This window comes from Psittacula echo (assembly GCF_963264785.1).
Source record: "Psittacula echo genome assembly, chromosome: 2".
NCBI classification, from domain to species: Eukaryota; Metazoa; Chordata; class Aves; order Psittaciformes; family Psittacidae; genus Psittacula; species Psittacula echo.
Window position 1 is genome coordinate 36,561,346 of NC_137737.1, and position 19,364 is coordinate 36,580,709.

Below are 19,364 nucleotides of genomic sequence, written 5' to 3' on the forward strand. Positions count from 1 at the left end.
CCCGAGGCGATTCTGGCCGAGGTGCGGACAGGGGTGCCAGAGGGAAAGGCAAGGCCCCAGCTGCAGGAGCTGTGTGTTTTCGGGCAAGATGAGCACCTTCAGTGTTTGCTGTTGGCTTTGCCCGTGCATCCGGCCCCATTGCAGCGTGTTGGTCATATTGCTGGTGTGCTCTCCCTCAAAAAACTCGACGTGGCATTCAAACAGTGCTAGTTTTCAGGATGAGGATGACCGGTTTATGGCTTTGATAAGGCTTATAGCACATGTCATAAATGGTGACAAATGAGAAATTAATTTATACATGATTGGGTTTAAACTTAAATGGGAGATTTAGGTTGCATATAAAGAAGAAATTCTTTACTGTGAGGGTAGTGAGGCACTGGAACAGGCTGGCTGAGGAAGCTGTGGCTGCTCCATCCCTGGCAGTGTTCAAGGCCAGGCAGGACAGAGCCTTGCGTGACATGGTCTAGTGTGAGGTGTCCCTGCCCATGGCAGGGGGGTTGGAACTAGATGATCTTAGGATCCTTTCCAACCCAAACAATTCTACAGTGCTGTGATTGCATGATTCTAAATCATGACATTAGTGAGGTCAGAAGGGTAAAATTGGTGAAAAAAACCCCTCAGTTCTTTAGCAAGTCTTTTATTTTGTGCATAAGTATTTTCCACACAGTATGCACATATTTTCAGTGATTTTTTTTTTTAAGTGCAAATCCTCATGAAGAAGTAAATACTGTGTGCCTTCTTACAGCCTTTGCACAAGGTCATACATTCTCAGTTGCAGCTACCTGAGGAGAATCAATACCATTTACAGTCATTTAATACTAAAAATAAGTTTAGCAGCAGATTTTATCTATAGCATAATAATAAAACCCCCACAACTGAGAAAACAGTGATGTGCCATCTACATGCTGAACAGCACAACAGAATGTTTAAGCATTATCCAGGCTATATCACAACATGGGAGTGATGAACAGTGCCATTCTAAGTATATAAATTTGGTTTTGTGAGGTTTTTGTTTCTTATTGTTTCGTGGCCTAGGACACCAGATTTGGAAAGTAGATTTACAAAATATATGCAAAATAGTGGTTACATAGTTAAATTCTTCTGTGTATTATTGTTTGGTCTTTGTTGTAATTTTGCTTCATTTTGTACACTGTAAAAGTTAGGCCAATACTTACATTTTAAAACCCCATCTATAACAGTTCTACATAGTCATTAGTTAATTACTTAGTTAATACCCTAATGGTTAATTAGGGTAAAGGAGCTTCAATTTGCTAGAATTTTAGACATAAATGAGGAAAAAATATTTTAAAAACAAATCAAGGAAGAATGAATAAAAAAGCAATATTCCTAATCCTGTGCATTTCAGGTCACCCTTGCTTCTCTCTCTGAATTAAAAAAGCAAACTGTTCATTTTGCAACTGGGATATTCAGAAGAAGGTAGAGAAGAAGCACAGCTGTCATTCAGAATGGTTATTCCTGATGGCTTTTGATGATCTTGATGAATGAATAAAATAGTAACATACTTAAATTGAATACAATTTTACAAGACAGTACAGTATGAAATGTGTGTGAGGGGGTTTGTCTTGAAGTGTCATATTCCATGGGAGTTTTTAGTAGTATTTTTAGGAAGACTTAGTCCTCCTTATGAATCTGTTCTTCCCACCCACATGTACAGAAAAAATACATTCAAAAGTATGTCACTCTGTTTACTATTACTGACCAGCTTTTTCTGCTGTTCCATTTTATTTTTGCCATCAATTATGTGTCCTGTTTCAGCTGAAAATACTTCCAGTTTCTTCTGACTGGCCATGCTTGTATCGTACTCATATGGAATTTTTAGATATTTTTCAGTGATACAAATGGGAGAGCAGAAGATGTGGCTATTGTCTAGAGAGCCTAAGTTAAATCACCTGAATTCAAAGTATGCCTTTCTTCACTGCCAGTTTCACCTGGTGGAGAAAGGTGAGATGGATCATGTGAATGGCAGAACAGAAATTCCTACAACAACAAAAAATGCAACACTGGTGTCATGCTTTCAGATAAAAGGGACTGCATCTGCATTCTGAAACAGGTGATAGGTAAAATCTAGCAGCAAGTGTTTTGAGGAGGCCTGTTAAGAATGTTATGACTGGATAATGGCAACCGGGGGTCTGGTGTTGTGCTTGAAGCATTTAACTGAAGGGTCTTCACTGAGAATCATGTTGGCTGAGATTCTTACCCTCTCACCGTGGTGATAAGAGGTGTCTCACCTCCCAGAGAACAAGCCATGTCACAAATGGCTCTTTCTTTCCCTGTCTTTCTCTACAAAGCCTTTGAAGTTAGGTGGGCTGAGCTTGAACTGTAATTGCTTATCTTTGAAAAGAGGAAAAGTGACCCCAAAGCCCGGTCTCAATCTTAGGAAAACTCAATCTGTCATTAATACCCTATAGAGAAAGCGTTTGATATGGTATTAACTGTGAAGGAATGAGAATGTGAGGGTTAGGAGAGAAATTGTCAAGCGAGATAGCCACAAATAGGGTTGAAAAGGAAGATGTCAGGCTTAAAGGATTGGGATTAGGATGGTTTTATTTGCTACTTTTTGTAGGAGTCTCGATAAAATCAGTAAGAACATACTGATGAAATCTGGTAGCAATATATATTTAGGAATCAGTATAAGTACAGAGGGTATCCCAGATGATATATTTCATTTCAAGTCGGGAAGTATTAATGCCATTGTTTAAAGCCCTGGTGAAATCTTATTTTTGTACTGTGAAAACTTCTAAGTAATTGTTCTGTATCTGAGCTAAGGTTGAGCAGCAAGAGAGGTAGAGGGAGGTTAGGCCCATCACTGGAGAGCTTGAGAGCCTTTTGTACAAACCAATTTTAGGATGGCTCAGCTTATTTACTTCAGTAAAACAAAAGCATGAGAGGAGATATGAGTGCTCTTAATTGATACACCAGGGAAGTAAACATGAAGGATGAAAACCATTTCATTTGCAGGCCTATATTGACACAAGAACAAACAGACATGTACTGTTCATTAATAAATATATCAGGAAATCAGAAGAATGTTTCAGTCACTACAGCAATCAAGTTCTGAAACAGCTTTTCCTCGGAATTGGTGGGAGGAAAATATACCTGGTTTTAATATGGCACTTGATAAATTTATGAGGCAATTGTATAACAGAGCTTTCTGTAGTGGCAGGGAACTAGGCCCTGTCATGCAGGAGGACCTTTCTGTTCCGTGTTACCATGCCAATTCATAGCACAAATAGCAGAACATTTTGTCCAAAGTTACGGTTCATAACAGACTTGTCAGTCTGGTTGTGCTGCTGTGACCTCAGTAAAGCATAAGATGTCAGCATTATATAGAACAGAAGAGCAAAAAGGGGATAAACAAAAGAACTTTTAAGTGAGATGGAGAAAGTGCAGGGAAGTTGCAGATGGCAAGAAGATCATAGGCAAAGTTCTGCATGGATCAAGTCATAGGTTCTGAGCTCTCCTTGGATACCCATACAAGTATACATCAAATTACCCTGTTTTCATGCTTTGTACCACTTTTAGGGTGTGTACTGTTTGAATTTCGTACTGTAGAATCATTACGACTGTTGAGAGCCGCTGGGTCTGTAGCTTATGGAATATGCAAAGCCTTATGTTCAGTGTGCAGAATTTCCTCAACACACAGCAGGAGGTCAGGTTCAACAACAGCTTAATGCGTAGATGGTCCAGAGTTGCCAGCAGAGCTACTAACTGATATTAATTCAACTCGTAATCAATCTGCAACTCAACCTCGAAGAAGAGAAATAAAGAAAAACTGGTCTCCTATGTATCTTGTGAACTGAAGGTGTTAAATGCATTGTCATAACACTAGATTAATTTAATCACTGAGGAAGCTTATGCCAACAGGCTCAAACCAGCACGTAAGTAAGTAACATTTCACTTGAAATGTGCCATTTTTTTTATTTTCTGGAACCTTTTATATGAGTAAGTACATGATCACACATACACAATGCAAAAACTTGCTGAAACTGAATCGTTTAAAACTCTGAGGATGTTTAGATGGTTTATTTTCTAAATACTTTGCTTCAGAAATGTGTCTGGCCACCTGAAGAGACTGACTGTTTTGCCAGGACAGCACGCTGATTCTGTCATCTTGTTCTTTTGCTCTGCGTTGGCAGCTTAATCAGCAGTGGGTGTGCTGTACTTGAACTTAAGTAACAGGGCTGCAAGCACTTCACTGTCAAGCCTGACCCAGAACATCACGATGTGATGCTTTACTTGAGATGCTGCTAATCAGTGATGCGGAGGGTGAGTCAATTCTTCATCTTCAGTGAATCCTGTTTACGCAAGAATGTGCAGATGTGTAGTCACAGAGATATCTATACTTCAGTTATACAAAAGGCTGATAGCATTTTAAAGATCTCTGGCTGAGTTCTATGCAGTCAATGCCCATCCTGACTTCCATGCTAAATAATGCTTCAGTTCCCACTCTTTCTGTTCTTAGTGTGTACTTCACATACTTGTGTGTGATTGCTTGAAAATCACAAGGGTACTGCTTCATCAAATCACAGTTTTACCACTCTGTCTCACTTCTCTTATGATACAACTCAGTAAATGCTGTGTTGTTATCAGCTCTGACAAGAAGCTGTAAAACCTCATCCTGCAACAGTTTTAAAGCTTCCAGCATATTTTTTCTTTTGAAATTCATATTTATGTGTGTTTTTCTCAGTCTAGAGAAGAAGCAACTTCGGTGGAGGTATTTTAAAAATAAGCTGAAATATTTCAGCAGCATGGCTTTGTTTTGAATTGGAGTTGAAATAATTAAAAAATGGAAGTCAGGTTTTTTGCCCTGCCTGTCTGAACATGTGCACAATGGCTTGTTGCAATGGTAGGAAGCTGGCACAAAGGTTTTTGTAATTGGAAGAAATAACTACACCAACAAATTCCAAGGTCCAGATTTCTACAACCCGCTGATGTATTACTTTCACGGTTTTATAAGAGGTTTAGCTAATGGCAAGGATATGGTCTTCAGTACAACGAAGTGCCACTAGATGGAGGCACCTCAACTGCAATAATAAAATAACTTGAAGAGCAACGGGTCAAAACTCATGCTATAGAAGAACTATTGATGTTGGAAGAATTTTGAGGGAAACATTTTATTTTGCCTAAGTTTGGTTATCAGTTAACTAAAAATCCCAGAAATAGCCACTTTTGTTTTTAATCTCATAAAACTTACTGTGTGAAAAGGCTGTGCTGAGGCTGTGGGTTGATACATGATGTACACTGCTGGATCTTTGGCGTTCTTTGTGAACCCCTGTAGAATGGAGAACAAAGTACATTTTTTCTCTAAATCCCATTTATATTTAGTCAATACCTGAGAAAAAAATCTGCTTTCTCAAGTATGTGGACAGGGTTTCTGTTTTGTTTTTCATCTACAACCCAAGCTTTTACATAGCTCTACAGTATGTTAGATTTTATGAAGATGGTCATAGATTGACTTTCCTTGACCCTGTTCTGAAATAGAAACTGTATTAACAGTACTTACCTAATAAACTTGATCAGTGCCTTCTTCATAGTGCTTCCATCTTACAAAATTAATCTAACATCCTGCAGGATTATTAGTTGCAAATAATTTTAATCTCTGACATATTAAATTCATGGATTCATCCTTGCTCCAAATGGCATCCTCCTATAGGTGAGCAACCTGGTCTAGTGGAAGGTGTCCCTGCCCGTGGCAGGGGCGTTGGAACTAGATGATTTTTAAGGTCCCTTCCAACCCAAACCATTCTGTGATTCTGTGATTCCTCAGTGCTTGACTGACAAAGATGCACAGTAGCATAAAGGAAAATGAAATCTGAAAGTCATCCTTCGGAACAGTTTTCAGTTTGGGAGGTGAAGTTTTAGATATTATCAAAGAATTTTCACAAAAATATATTCTGAAGAGAACATTGTTGCTGAAGCAGCGCTTAAAAAGGGAATTTTTCATTTGAAGGGATTTTCTTGAGAAAAATCTGTTCCTTTAGGGTTTTGATTTCTGTAGTTGTGTTCTGGGAATACCTCTTTTTAAGATTATAAATGGTGAATTTATTAACTAGATTAGGAAAAGCAAGAGGAGTGTGATAAAAATAAATCTGTCAGATGAAGAAAAGGGATTGAGGCAACCATCAGAGGCTGTTGGAGTGGAATGAAATCACTGTTTGCACCAGTGTCCTGTGCTACTACACCTACATCCTTTAACTGGGAATGAAGTGACAAGAGGAGTTGATGCAGTGACCAAGCAGCTGTGCAACTACCTTCTTCTTTACATGCCTTTAAATGCCTCTGCAATGTTGGCTGTTTCATTGTGAGATTGGTCATGCTAATAAATTCAATGGTGCATAAAGCAAACAAAAAGACGAGAAGCTTTTCTTAACTTGAAAACTTGCTGAAAGCTATTTTGATTAATGATATGAAGGAGCTTTCTTAAAGGTAGGTTCCTTGTCCAGCTTTCCTAGCACCTTAATCTCCTTGGTTGTGAAAGCTGCTTTAGAATTTCAAGGAGTAATTACATCTAGTACAGCGTTAACTCCGTTCAATGATAGAAGAGCTCAGAAATAAGCTATTCCAGTCTTCCAGATGTTTTCCTCTCTATAGCCATGTAGGTTCCAATCAGGCTTTTTTTTTAAAAAAAACAAGATTTTGAAACAGTGTGTGCATGGTTTAGCTGGAAAGGCTTCCAGAAGGTAGGCAGTAGTTCTGAATGTTGTTATTTCAAAGCAGGTTTTTATTTGCCTTTAGTACTGTACTGTATTCATGATAGAAGTTTTTGCATTTCCACTTGAAAGAACAGTCTGTTCCTGTCATGTTGTGCTCCACTAAAGCATGTTGTGAAACCCTAACAGCCCCCATTCCACTGCGTGTTTGTCAGATGTTGTCATCAGCCATGCCTTCCTTTAGAGACAGGAGGTTCTCTGGGACTGGGACTCTTACTGGCTTTATGTGCTTAAGTGCTTCAGGTAGACATCACCATTCTGGGTACATTGTGGGTTTTTTTAATATATGGTAGTGTACTGCACAGAAAAATAAATTGCAGTCCTCATTGTTGGGTGACACTTGAAGAAGGGAGCAGATGCAGTAAGGTCACATCAGCTCTCTCCTGCTGTAGAGCTATTATTTCAAGCAGCATCTCATACAGAAGAGCTACCTATGTTAAACTATGCGCCATACACAAACTATACACACTCTCTTGAAGAGAGCTGTTGGTTTTGTGCATAGGTTCGGTGGGGTTTGATTTCTACATGGACCCAGTGTTGCAGAGTTTTTCTGTTGTGTGCCGGATACAGCATTTAATTATACTTTGATCGGTAGCCTTTGGAAATTTCATGTCTTTTCTTTAAAGAGAAGGAGTGAAGCTGTGGGGGATCCCAAGTTGTGCCAGTGAACCTCTGATCAGCCTTTACAAAGTCATTATTTCTGTGAAGCGGTCACTAGACCAATGACATTCACTTATATATAAGTATCACTGTGGTACCACTGGCACTGGGTCACAGGAATTCTCAGCCTTCTTTTTGGCAGGAGCCATTTCCAGCCCACGATAGGTAAGGAGAAAGTAAACCAGCTTTCTTCCATAATATGCAATAGGAAAAGGGCTGGTAGATCCTTTACGCACTGGTTCTCAGGTTATGAACCTCTTCCGTTGCACAGTGGTAGGCTGCACTGAGGCACCAGCAAAGTGGAGGACTTGAGTGTTTTGGATACAATCCTTTAGTGCAGAAGTGGGCACAGAAATCCTGAAACATTTCTGAGGCATGGTCAATAGCATTGCCATCTTTATAACTGATTTTGTTGCATATTCCCAGCTGTAGGAATTTGTGACATAAAGAGGCAGGTACATATGTTTACATACGTGTTATAATGACATTGGACCACAGCAGGTTAGGAAGAAGCACAGAATTTCATTGTATTTGCAGAAATGCATAAATTTTAATAATTTTGGCTGCTGATGGTTTTACTGTGACAGCCTTTGAATACACTCTAATGCCTTTGAAGGTGAAAGACCGATGACCTTCCTCGAAAGCAATAGCTTCCCTGAAGAGAAACCCAACAAGCATGTATGCAGTGTAGAAGGAGTTCTCTCAAAAATAGCCTGCATTTCAATATATGGCCTGATTTTCCTTAGTGGTCTAAGAGGTGATTTGAAGTACATGTAGAGAAATCTAAGCTTTAATTATGTAATACAATGTAGCTGTAATAATCTTCATCCTTGGAGAATTCAATTTTGGGCAACCTGTCTTGAATTAGGCACAACAGATACCTAGAACAGGGTCCAGAAATCCAGCCCACTGAGTGTGGAGTTGCAAGGACTGAGGAAGAAGCAGAATTGCAAACTTTCTGAAAGAAGTTTGCCCTTAGGAGCAGACTGCGCTAGCAGCTCATCTTCCATCAAAGAATCTCAAGGCCTTCTACAAATTTTAATGCTCTGGTCTCTCTGACACTGTTATCTGTTAAAATGGTCTTTTTAACCTCATTTTACTAGCAGGATATAGAAGTTATTTTATATAGTGTACTGGGTCTGGCTGTGTTAAAATACAGACACATGAGAAGTACATACTAGCTGGAACAAGAATCTCCATCTCTTTACTTTTGGTCTTCAGTATCTAATGAGACATTATAACTGGTGTATCATAAGAACATGTATGGAAGAAATAATTAGAAAGCTAAGTCAGTTCCTTCATAAACTTCTGTCAGAGGAAGTGGAGCTCTTCTATATGTGAGTCTGGTTCCTTAGAACAGGAAATAACTGGCCAGAAACAAAACAAGAGAAAAGAAGTCTTTAGCCACTGGCACACAGCTGGGCTGCTGCTGGCTGGAATATGAGGGATGTGAACCCTGGTGCTGGTGCCAGCCTCTGGAGGTGATGTTGTCAAGTGCAAATAAAATGGCACTGAAAACCTCCTTGGCAATCAAGTTAGAGGAGAGTTTAAAAAATAATGTGAAATTGATCTCAAGTCAGGAGGTTTCTATGAGAAGGGACCTGGAACAGTGGGTGTACACGGTGCCTATGGATTCTGAGATGTACGTTCATTTTCCAGTATTTTGAAATGTTGTCTTTGATGGGTACATGTTCTGGTGCGCAGACAGGATTGTGGATGGAAACCCGGGTTTATAAAATGGGGAGAGCATTCATGTCACTGACTTGGAGAAAGATTTGCTCTCCCCTGTATTTTCCTCCCTCTGACAGCGCTCTGCCTCTCCGCTTACCACAGACACCCTCCCACCCAGCCAGAGGCAGTCTCTCAGGTCAGGCCCCAGCCCAGGCTCCGCTGACACTCGGTGCCTGCTGCAGAAAGAGGTGGGGCTGCCACAGCCACAGCTGCCTCCTGCCTTTCCCACTGACCTGAGTTCATGCTGCTGCTGCTGCTCTGCCAGCGGCTGAGGCTTCCCTGTGCAGTGTAATCCCTGCACCCTCGGAGCATTCAGCAGCTGCCGGGCACTTGCAGCCCTCTCATGATTTTCTCTTTTTTTCTCCAAGGGGCTGACTATCGTGGTTTCAAGGCTACTGTTTTCCGTCTCATCACAGGAACACAGTAAGTATAACTTCTACTGTGGTTCTTTAGTTATTGCCTTTGTGAAACTCATCTGACTTGTACTGCATAGTAGGAGTTACTAGTTCAAAGTCTCTGTGAGGCTTGTTATGGTCTCTGCTCCTGATTGAGGTATTCAAATGGACCTTTGGCATTTTAGTTTTTAGCTGGATTAAAACATCAAAACCTGAAACATGAAATCAAACCAGCTCAATATATTGGCAGCTTCCTGGCTGCCGTTTTCCTGCTTTGTAGGTAAATTGCTAGAGTGTCCTTCCTCTGCCTAGTGAAGTGGAAATGAGAAGCATTTCTGTCCCTGCTTGTTTGCTGGAGCAAGTTTTCTAACAACCCAGGGAATAGAAACTTCAATGCATTTCATAAGCTCTGGGGATGCTGAGGCAGGTGATCCTGCAGCCTGCTGAAGTGTAGCTAGCAAGTGAAGTTTTCGAAAGGAGTTAGGTTGGGGGGTATCCGTCTGTCTCATTTCCTAAAGTCCTGAAGGTGAGATAGAGAAGTAAATGAGTTTATGGACCTCAGATGGCTGCAGCACTATACTGGCATATTCAAACTGATGATCTAAGCTTAGGATTTTAAGGGAAGGAGTCTTGAGCTCAGGAAGCAGTTCTGATATAGGTTACAATCACTTCAAACTTTCAGCTTCAGATTTTCATGTTCTAAACAGCATTCACAATTTCTAGGTGTTAATCTAGCTCCAGCATTAGGGTTCCTTGAATGTATTTAATCTGTGATTTGGAAAGAAGTATTTTCCTGTATAAATGCATAAATCATCTCTTGGGGTATCCTTGAAAGTTGTGTGAGAATGAACTACATATGAGCAGAATCACTGTGATTTTATACTTTTTTTCAGGTATCTTATTGGACAATGGAATTTGTATGGAAACAAAGGTGGTATCTTCAGCTGGGCTGTATATTGATGCTGAATTTGGTTTACGCCAATCTAGACTATCAAAAAGAAATTCCTCCAAGCCTGGGTCAGATTGACCATGAGTGCTGGGAGGTCTCATCCCATGGGCTGGTGGAAATGAAGAAACTCAAGGTAGCAGATACGGTCATTGGTCTCTGGGACTTCATGATGTTCCTAAAGGAATCCCCTAAGCCCAAGCACAATGAACTCTTTAATGAGTTAGCCCAGAACTTCTGGGATATGTATGTAGACTGTGTGCTCTCAAGATCCCATGGAATGGGCAGAAGACAATTAGCTTCTCCCAAATACTCTTCCGCATACTCACATAGAACTTTAGAAGGTAACTATAGGATATAGTGTGTTAGTCTGTTACATGCTAACATTAAACTGAAACACTTCCATCTTTGTCCTTGAATGTTTAGATAACTCAATGTAGTCATTTCCAGTTTTCTGTCTCTACTTCTGTCAAAAGTCTTTGCATCTTTCAATGGTAGTTACTCTAACAGTACAGGAGCCAAAATTAGTTAGGGTACTAAATTTCTGTATTTAACAAAATGTAAAAATTGTCAGGTGTGCATGTGGTATTGTGTGGAAATGGATGCTGAATGCTGTCATTGTGTGAATATAAATGGCATTACAGTACTAAAAGTTTCCTGGTGTTTGAACTTTAGGCTCAACTATGGGGAATCATCCTTCTGTAAGAAGGGAAGCTCAAACACCTGACTGCTTGAACCCTGTTCTTCCCGTTAAAATTATTGATACATAATATGATCTCATGGTCATTGTGAATCATCAGTGACAAATTCTGGTCATCATGATCTGAGATGAGTATGAACTGAAATCACGTAGAGTTACTACGTGATTAGTTAGTAGGTCTTACTAACCAATCCTAGATCTGCTGGATCCCTTTGTCCTTTGCAGTGGACTTTCTTCAGATGTTTTAGGTTTCCAGACTGAACATAGAATCATAGAATGGTTTGGGTTGGAAAGGACCTTCAGATCACCTAGTTCCAACTCCCCTGCCATGGGCAGGGACTCCTCACACTAGACCATGTCACCTGATGCTCTGTCCAACCTGGCCTTGAACACTGCCAGGGATGGAGCATTTACGACTTCTTTGGGTAACCCATTCCAGTGCCTCACCACCCTTATAGTGAAGAACTTCTTTCTTATATCTAAGCTGAACTTCACCTGTGTGAGTTTGAACCCATTTCCCCTTGTCCTATCACTACTATCCCTGATGTGAAGAGTCCCCCTCTGGCATCCTTGTAGGCCCCCTTCAGATACCACGCAGCCTTCTCTTCTGCAGACTGAATAGCCCCAATTTTCTTAGCCTGTCTTGATACATGGAGATAATTTAATTCTAGCATTCCTAGAAATTTGCTTAGAAAATAATGACTTTTCTTTCATAATCTTGCAGGGTCTGCTTTCACCAACCCATTTTAGTCAAAATAAAGATACCTCAGCAAGGCAACATCAAAATGAAGGAGCACAAAAGCATGGCATGTACCCGAGATGCTTAGACAAGTCCACTGGCATGGTTCAACCTTCTTTTTTTCCTTTTCTTTGTATAAAGCACTTAATCACTGCTAAACTGATAAGCATGTGAACTCCCACATTGTCACTTTTGCTTTCCTGTCTTGCAGTCTGTCAAGGTTGCCTTTATCCCACTGCATGTCTGAATGCTTTTGTGTTTTGAGTTAAGACTGTTGTTGTCTCAGGTAAGCTTGTATGTCTGAACCAGTGTCGTATTTTTGAAGAGGCTCATCTTTTCCAGTAATTCTCTTTTTTTAAAGTTAATTTGGGTGGAAGCCCAATATATTTTTATACTTTAAGTAATGGAGAAAATGTCAACAAACATTTTATACAGTGTCTTGCACATAAAATTAACTTCAAGAACTGCAAAAAAGTGTGACATCAAGCTAAAGGGAAGGATTATGCTTATTGTAATGTCCTGTGCAGTCTTAACTTTGTAATTTATCACTGCTTAATCTAGGCTATGGATTAATTAAAGTATTTTTCTATGCAGCAAGGTCTGAATAGTAGTAATTTTCTTGTCTAATAACATGTTATTTGCAAAGCCATTGCTACATTACATTAAGAACAATATTTTACACAAGTCTGCTCTTTATCTACACATTTATACAGGTAAATAAAGTGATACAGTCCATCCCTGTCACAGCAGGCAACATCACAGTTAAGAAGAGACCCATGCATTCAGTGGTTTGAAAGAGAGATTAGGCTTGACTGTGTCTCCCTGTATAAGAAACAGTCCAGCATGGGTAAAATAATTCAGGGAGATTAACCATGGAGTTAATCCATTTGTCCTGAGCACAGAAAGCCTGAGAACAAATGGGAACACTCAGAGATGCAGACTGTGCTCTGCTTTACTCCTTGGGCAATGCAGCTTGTTCAGTTCCTGTTGTGTTCTAGCCTTTTATGAGATCCCAACTGGATTTAATTATTGTAGGAAACAGTACTTACACAGTAACAACATATAAACCTTCATAAGTAACAAGAAATCCATCCCAGGTATGCCTAGCTCATATATAGCTTGTACAATGTCCAACAAATCTCACTGATTTTGTAAACACTGATTTAGGTAAACACAGTATCGAACTGCATCTTGTAAATTCGATCCCCTACAGTATTCCGGAGAGGACACAAAAATAGTGAGAAATTGCTCTTACCCATGAATATCACTGTAAGTTCCTGATACAAAAAGTATTTTAAATACATCTTTTCTCTTGAGCAAATAGAAGGAGTCATGATACACCCAAACCTAGCAGTTTCAGGAACTGATAGATTGTGATGAGCAGCTATTTGAGAGCCATTGTCTAATATGTTTCAATAACACCCACTTTATAAAGCTGTGTACTGTGTTGCATTTCCATCAAATAAAGTGTTTTAACTGTCACAAATCAGATAAATAAATTCCCCTTTTTTCACACCTACAGATAAGTTTATTCATCACCAACAGAAGTGTAGAACTATAGTGACATTTTAAAGGTAATGTTTCCTATATTAGTGATCTTTTAGTTGAGTGCCAGACCAAGGTATCCTGTGCAGTTTTAACGGCTCCATCCTTCCTCAGATTGTAAGTCTTTGTTTTAATTAGTTTTCTATAGAATACAGAGGTGTTCAGCATCTACCATGGTTGGCTCCAGAATGCTTAACAATCTCTTGCTACGGACGCCCTGCAGTGTCTGCCAAGGGGGCAGGTGACTGAACAACAGGAACACAGCACCAGGAGCAGCAGCAGCAGCACAACAAATTCCAGGTGGACTCACTCTTTTGATTATGACAGAACCATGCTGCCAGCTGGCTGCCCCTAGGGTGTCTACAGAAGGGATTAACAGTGAATAGGGTGATCTCCGCCTCCACTAGTACTCTGCACTCCCTTGCTTTCCACCCCTGAGTAGGAACAGCAAGCCCAGTTTTCTTGGGTTCCTCTGCTGACAGCCAGACCACAGACCGTGGCTGGCTGGCAAAACCAGATGCTGTCTATGCCGCTGGGAAGGCTTGTGTTAGTATTCATTTATCAAGTGTGAATTTAAGCATTTCGTGAAATTCTGTCCCCTTCTTTCTCTAGTCCTTGATAGAGTTAACAAGAGCATTTGCTGGTACTTGCTTGCACTGTACTGTAGCAGAAGCACAATACAGTTGGAGGAGGAGTGCTGTGGGGTGCACTTTGTGCCTGATTTGAAGTTTTAACATAAGCATAAAAATAAACTGATTTCCAGTTAAAAGATCTCTTATATCTATACCTTGGCTATACCGTATTGCTGTAGCTTTTGTACAGAAATTGGAAGCATTTACAGGAGTCCTGTATGGTTTTTTGGAAGAAATGGGCCTTTGCTTTGCTGCCAGTAGTAATGAGTCACCCCCACATCCATGTATGTGCAAGGGTGTAAAAAAACCTCTAAATATCACAGTCTTTTTCTCCTAGGCAAATATGTATTGCTCAGTTTTAATTGTGAAAAGACAATGGAGTGCACTTTTGTGGCCCCAGTGTGTAGATATATTTTGCCATTCTCTAAAACAGTAATACAGCAGCACAGCTCCTGAAGAGCTGTTGGAGAAACATAAACTGAGCAAGACTACTTGACACAGAGGACTTTAGTTAGATAATCTCTATATACCTTAGCTTACCTTTCTTGCAGGCAGGCCAGAAATACACATGCAGAGTTATTTAATAAAACATACTTAAACATTATGCAGATAATTTGGGGGGAAAAAGGTCATCATGGAAACAGATTATACTTAGAAATTATCAGTTAGCAAAGGGCCAGCATAAAAATTAAATTAAAATAACATAGGTTAATGTGATTTCTCTAGCTTTAAGTACTAGATGACTATCTTACTCTACAATGTACTGTTTAACAGACCTGCCCATAAGAAAATGCTTCTGATCTTTGCAAACTGCACCTGTGGAGTGAGTAAGTACCATTTCATATGGCTGGTTTGGTTTATTTCATTATTTTATTCAGGTTCATCTTTCTATAGAATTTAAGTAGCGAATTTCGAAACAAAAATCACTGCCTTTATATTTAATGGCGGTACTGGTATGTCTTGTTACATGGACAAACAGATTTTCAAGAAACCCTTCATACACACACCCACCCCATGGCTCTTTCAGGAAGTGAAAAAGGGAGTTGGGTACTAAGTTCTACCCATTTAGCTCAAATTTGTTTTCATTTTTCAAGCTGGGATTTAACAAAGTGAAGGTTCATACTTTCATGAAACATTGCTTACAGGCAAAAATCACAGACTGTGCCAGAGCTTGTATGTCATGGAACCCCTTGCAATGTCACATATCACTGTCTAGCAACTGGTTTTAAAATGAGGTAATAGCCTCAGGGAATCTTCTCTATTGTAATATAGCGATTTTTGGCTTTGCCCAAGCTAGGAAAAGAGACAATAGCTTAGAAACTGAGTCATGTACAAAAAGGTCTGCTCTCAAGTTTGTGTTGGTATTCTAGAAGTGGAAGACAAAGAGTTCCTGTTGGATACAATAGGGGCAATAACCCAAGAAGTAATTAGAATAGTAAGATCAATTCAAGAGCTGTGAGAAATCCCTGAGGAGCAGGACACTTCAGCATGTCTCCAACAGGCTTGGAGAAACTTGGCACAAACAAGCTTTTTAGGGAGTCTTTAGATGGAAACTGAGAGAACATAAGTCAGAAGTCCTCATGCTAAAGAAGGCAGTTCAAGAAACAAAATGGACTGGGACAAAACTCACATGGGTATGGGATCCAGGAAAATGAGGAACTGAATGTGTTTATGTGAAAGGTCATTGCCCTGCTCGATGGAAGAGATACTTAAACTGCAATGTGTGGAATGAGTCAACAAGAGATGGAAAACTAAATAGTGGACCTACTGATAGTGGATCACGGTAACCTGACACTAACACACAACATTTTTAGACTCAGCCTACCTTAGTACCATACCGTACAGGGTACTTTATTAATAAATCATCCCCATGTTTATATTAGTTAAGGCAAAATACAGTCTTGCTCTCAAGATGCTCTATGCAATTCACCAAAGCATTACAAACAGATTTTATCTTGTATCTAAAATACACATACAGTTAACTATAATAAAAGCACTGTTCAGAACACTATCTATTCCACAGGTACCAAATCTTTCTAGACCAAGTCTAGTGTTTTAATGCTTTTGATCTTTCTTTAAGGCTTCTTCAGAAAGAGGCAGCTTTCTAAGAGCAAGTTCTGTGACATTCAGTGGCCTTCCAGTTAACTGAGGAGGTGTACTTTTGACAGTTACTAAGTGACCAGGTCCAATCTGAAAAACAAAATACATTACATGACAGTCACATTAGTATTTAAAATGAGAGTTAAATCATGAACTGTCTTTCAAAAACATTATTCATCTGGTGGAGATGCATGCTGAGGTTTCTGAGGTCTATTCAAGCTATCCCTTATGTGAAATTAACAAATTGTTCCCATCAGTACAAAGGAAAGGACAGAGTGGTTTTTCACCAGGTACCTTTATGTACTCTGCTGTTCTGCCTTCACGTCTGATCTTATGAAAAGGAAGAGCAAATCAAGCCTTTATTACAACAGAAGTTTGTTGTGCAGTGTTGTTTGGATTTGTATATAATATGAGCCAGTTTTTGTCCTCAGCATTTCATTATACATTAATACTTCAAAGAAAAAAAAGGAACAAGCCCTATTTCTCTCAGAATGCAATTGCTTATAACTACTCCTCCAGGAAAACTTGAAGACTGAAAGGGACATACTACTGTCTGTATTGGATAAGTATATTCAGTATAAGGAATACATATTTTTATATATATGTGTATATATATATAAATCCCAGAAACACCTCTATCTTCTAAGCATAACCTACTAAAACAAACAATGCAACTCTTCAAGTGCTTGTGGCTCACATGTTTTGATTAGTTGATCTTGACTGGTCTGCAACAACCATCTTGGCCTAATTTTTGTCTCTCCCTAGGAAGGGTATTTAGCAGACAGGAGGGAAGAAGATTGTTCCAAGAAAAAATTGCCAGCCATATCTGTTATTTTATTTCTTCTAAGCAATGTACCCAAGCAGATAATTTGATAAAAATCCTAGTCCAGCACTTTGAGACCATCCCCTGGCTTCCTATTAAGCACTTCCTTTCTTCATCACATCAAACATGATCTGCTTCTTTTCCTTTTCAGGATGCATTCACCTTAGTTGTCATTACAGAGAGCCAATTACAGTTGTCATGCCAGAGAGCCCATGATAGTGGAATCTCCTGCCTTTGTGCAAGTTTTAAATCAACACCTCATGTTTTTATTTCTTTGCTTCTCCTCTCATGTAAAAGTAACTTATAAGCAATCAAGAAGCTATCCCTCCCCTAAAATCCTCCTTAGCTGTGATGCTTACACAGAAATCATCCAGGTAACTCAAAAGCAGTTACTGACTGGAGTGGAGATTCTCCCACATCTTACCCCAGGTTGTCAAAAATCAACATCTAAATATGCTGTTACACCCAAATACGATCCTAACAATGGCTTTTATTTTCTTACACTTCAATGAACTGATAGAAATGAGGGGGAAAAAAATCTTTTCTGCAGATGCAAGGAGTTGGCTTAGCTGCAGGCAGTGAGGAACACGTTTACTGACAAACGACACCTCTACTGATGTATTAGAGATCGGGCAGATTTACCCAACAATTAATGAAGAAAGGCTTGACCTCAGCAAGGTTTTTGGGAAAGGCTGTCCCTCAAGAGGTACATGTCAAGCAGCATAGCACCATCTTCCCCAAACTTCTCATGAGGAATTTGTAGATCTGAATCTCATTCTGACCAACTACCTGTTGTCTGAGGATGTATCAGAAAGGGAAGTTGTGCTTTGCAGGAGGTACAGACCCTTTCTGACATATTTGGAGCTTGTCAGCATAAGCATTATTAAAGAAAGAGTAAGCCGCAGCACATATACAGACAAAACAAACCCCAAAGCACTTATACATCAATGAAAATAAAATAAAATAAAATTGGGGATTACTTAACTGTTGTACCGAGGCCTTTAATATCAGTAGAATAGACTGCTTCATTTTGAGTCTTCAGCTTAGGTCTGGAAGCCTCTATTGATTTTTCCTGAAGCCTTTTTGCTTTCTAAAGATAGTCAGAAAAACCATAAAATTGCTTTAATCCAAATGAATTGTGTCATTTGCATTTGTTAGAAAATATACAAATAAAACAACAAAATAAATGAGATGATAATTCTATTGGCCTTTAATTGTAGGTACCCTCCCTCTGGTTTGTGAATCTCTCTTGTACTGGGCACATGAAAACAGAATAAATGAACATGACTTTGCAAGTGTGAGAAAGGAATAATCACTTGCTGTGACCTCTGGGCTATAATCTTTCTAATGTAGCCATATGTGCTGTTAGCCTTCATCACCGCAAGAGCACGCTGTTGCCTCATGTTCAGCTTGTCATCGCATACCTAGTACACGTCCACATAGCCAGTTAGTTCCCAGGCTGTACCAGTGCATGACAACCATAATACATCCCAGTGCATGACTTCACATTTCTTTTCATAAACTTCATGAACTTTTGGTCAGCCCAGCCCTACAGCTTGTCAAGGTCCTTCTGAATAGCAGCCCTGCCTCCCAGCATATGGAATGCATCCTCCAGCTCAGAGCCCTGCATGAATGCCATGAGGATGCAAGCTGATCCAATATTCAAGTCATTAATGAAAATGCTAAATAGTATCGACAGTATAATTGACTCTCTGGAATATCACTCAAAACTGACTGCTAGTTAAACTTTAATTATTAACCACTGTTCTTTGAGCCCTTCAGTCCAGACAGTGTTTTATCCAATTTATAGTCCATGTGTATGCAGTCCATTCCTTATATCCCCATTTTGGCTAGAAGGAGGATACACAAGATTGAGCTGAAAGTCTTGCTAAAGCCAACAGAAGTAATATCCATCTTTTTCCTTCTCCAGAGCAAAACATTTTATCACAAAAGGCAACCATGTTGTCAAGGCGTGATTTTTCCCTGGTAAATCCATGACAGCCATTACTAATAACCTTCTTGTCCCTTGCATACCTAAATCAGCTTCCCAGGGACTCAGTCAGAACTAATCAGTTCTCCGAATCCTTTTTCTGGCCCTTTATAAATTTCTAATTCTAGCATAGATCTTTCTTTACTGCAGTCCGGGCAGGTGCTTGCACATGAAGAAAATTGTTCTCTTTTGCACTTGGAAATGAAGGAAAATTAAATTTAGCTGCCAAAGCATTTCTTTTAAGTCTGATTTAATTCATTCTCCAACTTAGTCTGATTGCCTAACAAGGGTTCTAATAGTTTTTATGTTCTTTTTGAAAAGAACAAATAGTGCTAAAAGAAACTCCTTTCATCATAAAGTATTTCCCGTCTT

The 19,364-nt window shown here is 39.5% G+C and overlaps 1 protein-coding gene across 1 annotated transcript in view; it reads right to left on the bottom strand.

Moving 5' to 3' along the window:
• Nucleotides 1-16,134: 16,134 nt before the first annotated feature.
• CFAP69 (cilia and flagella associated protein 69) overlaps nt 16,135-19,364 on the bottom strand; it is a gene marked incomplete at both ends in the record, with an annotated part of 28,561 nt that continues 25,331 nt past the window's right edge. The window contains 2 exons of the mRNA XM_080611565.1: nt 16,135-16,269; nt 17,988-18,092. Coding sequence (XP_080467691.1) covers nt 16,135-16,269; nt 17,988-18,092 — 240 coding nt within the window. The remainder of the gene's footprint in view (nt 16,270-17,987; nt 18,093-19,364) is intronic.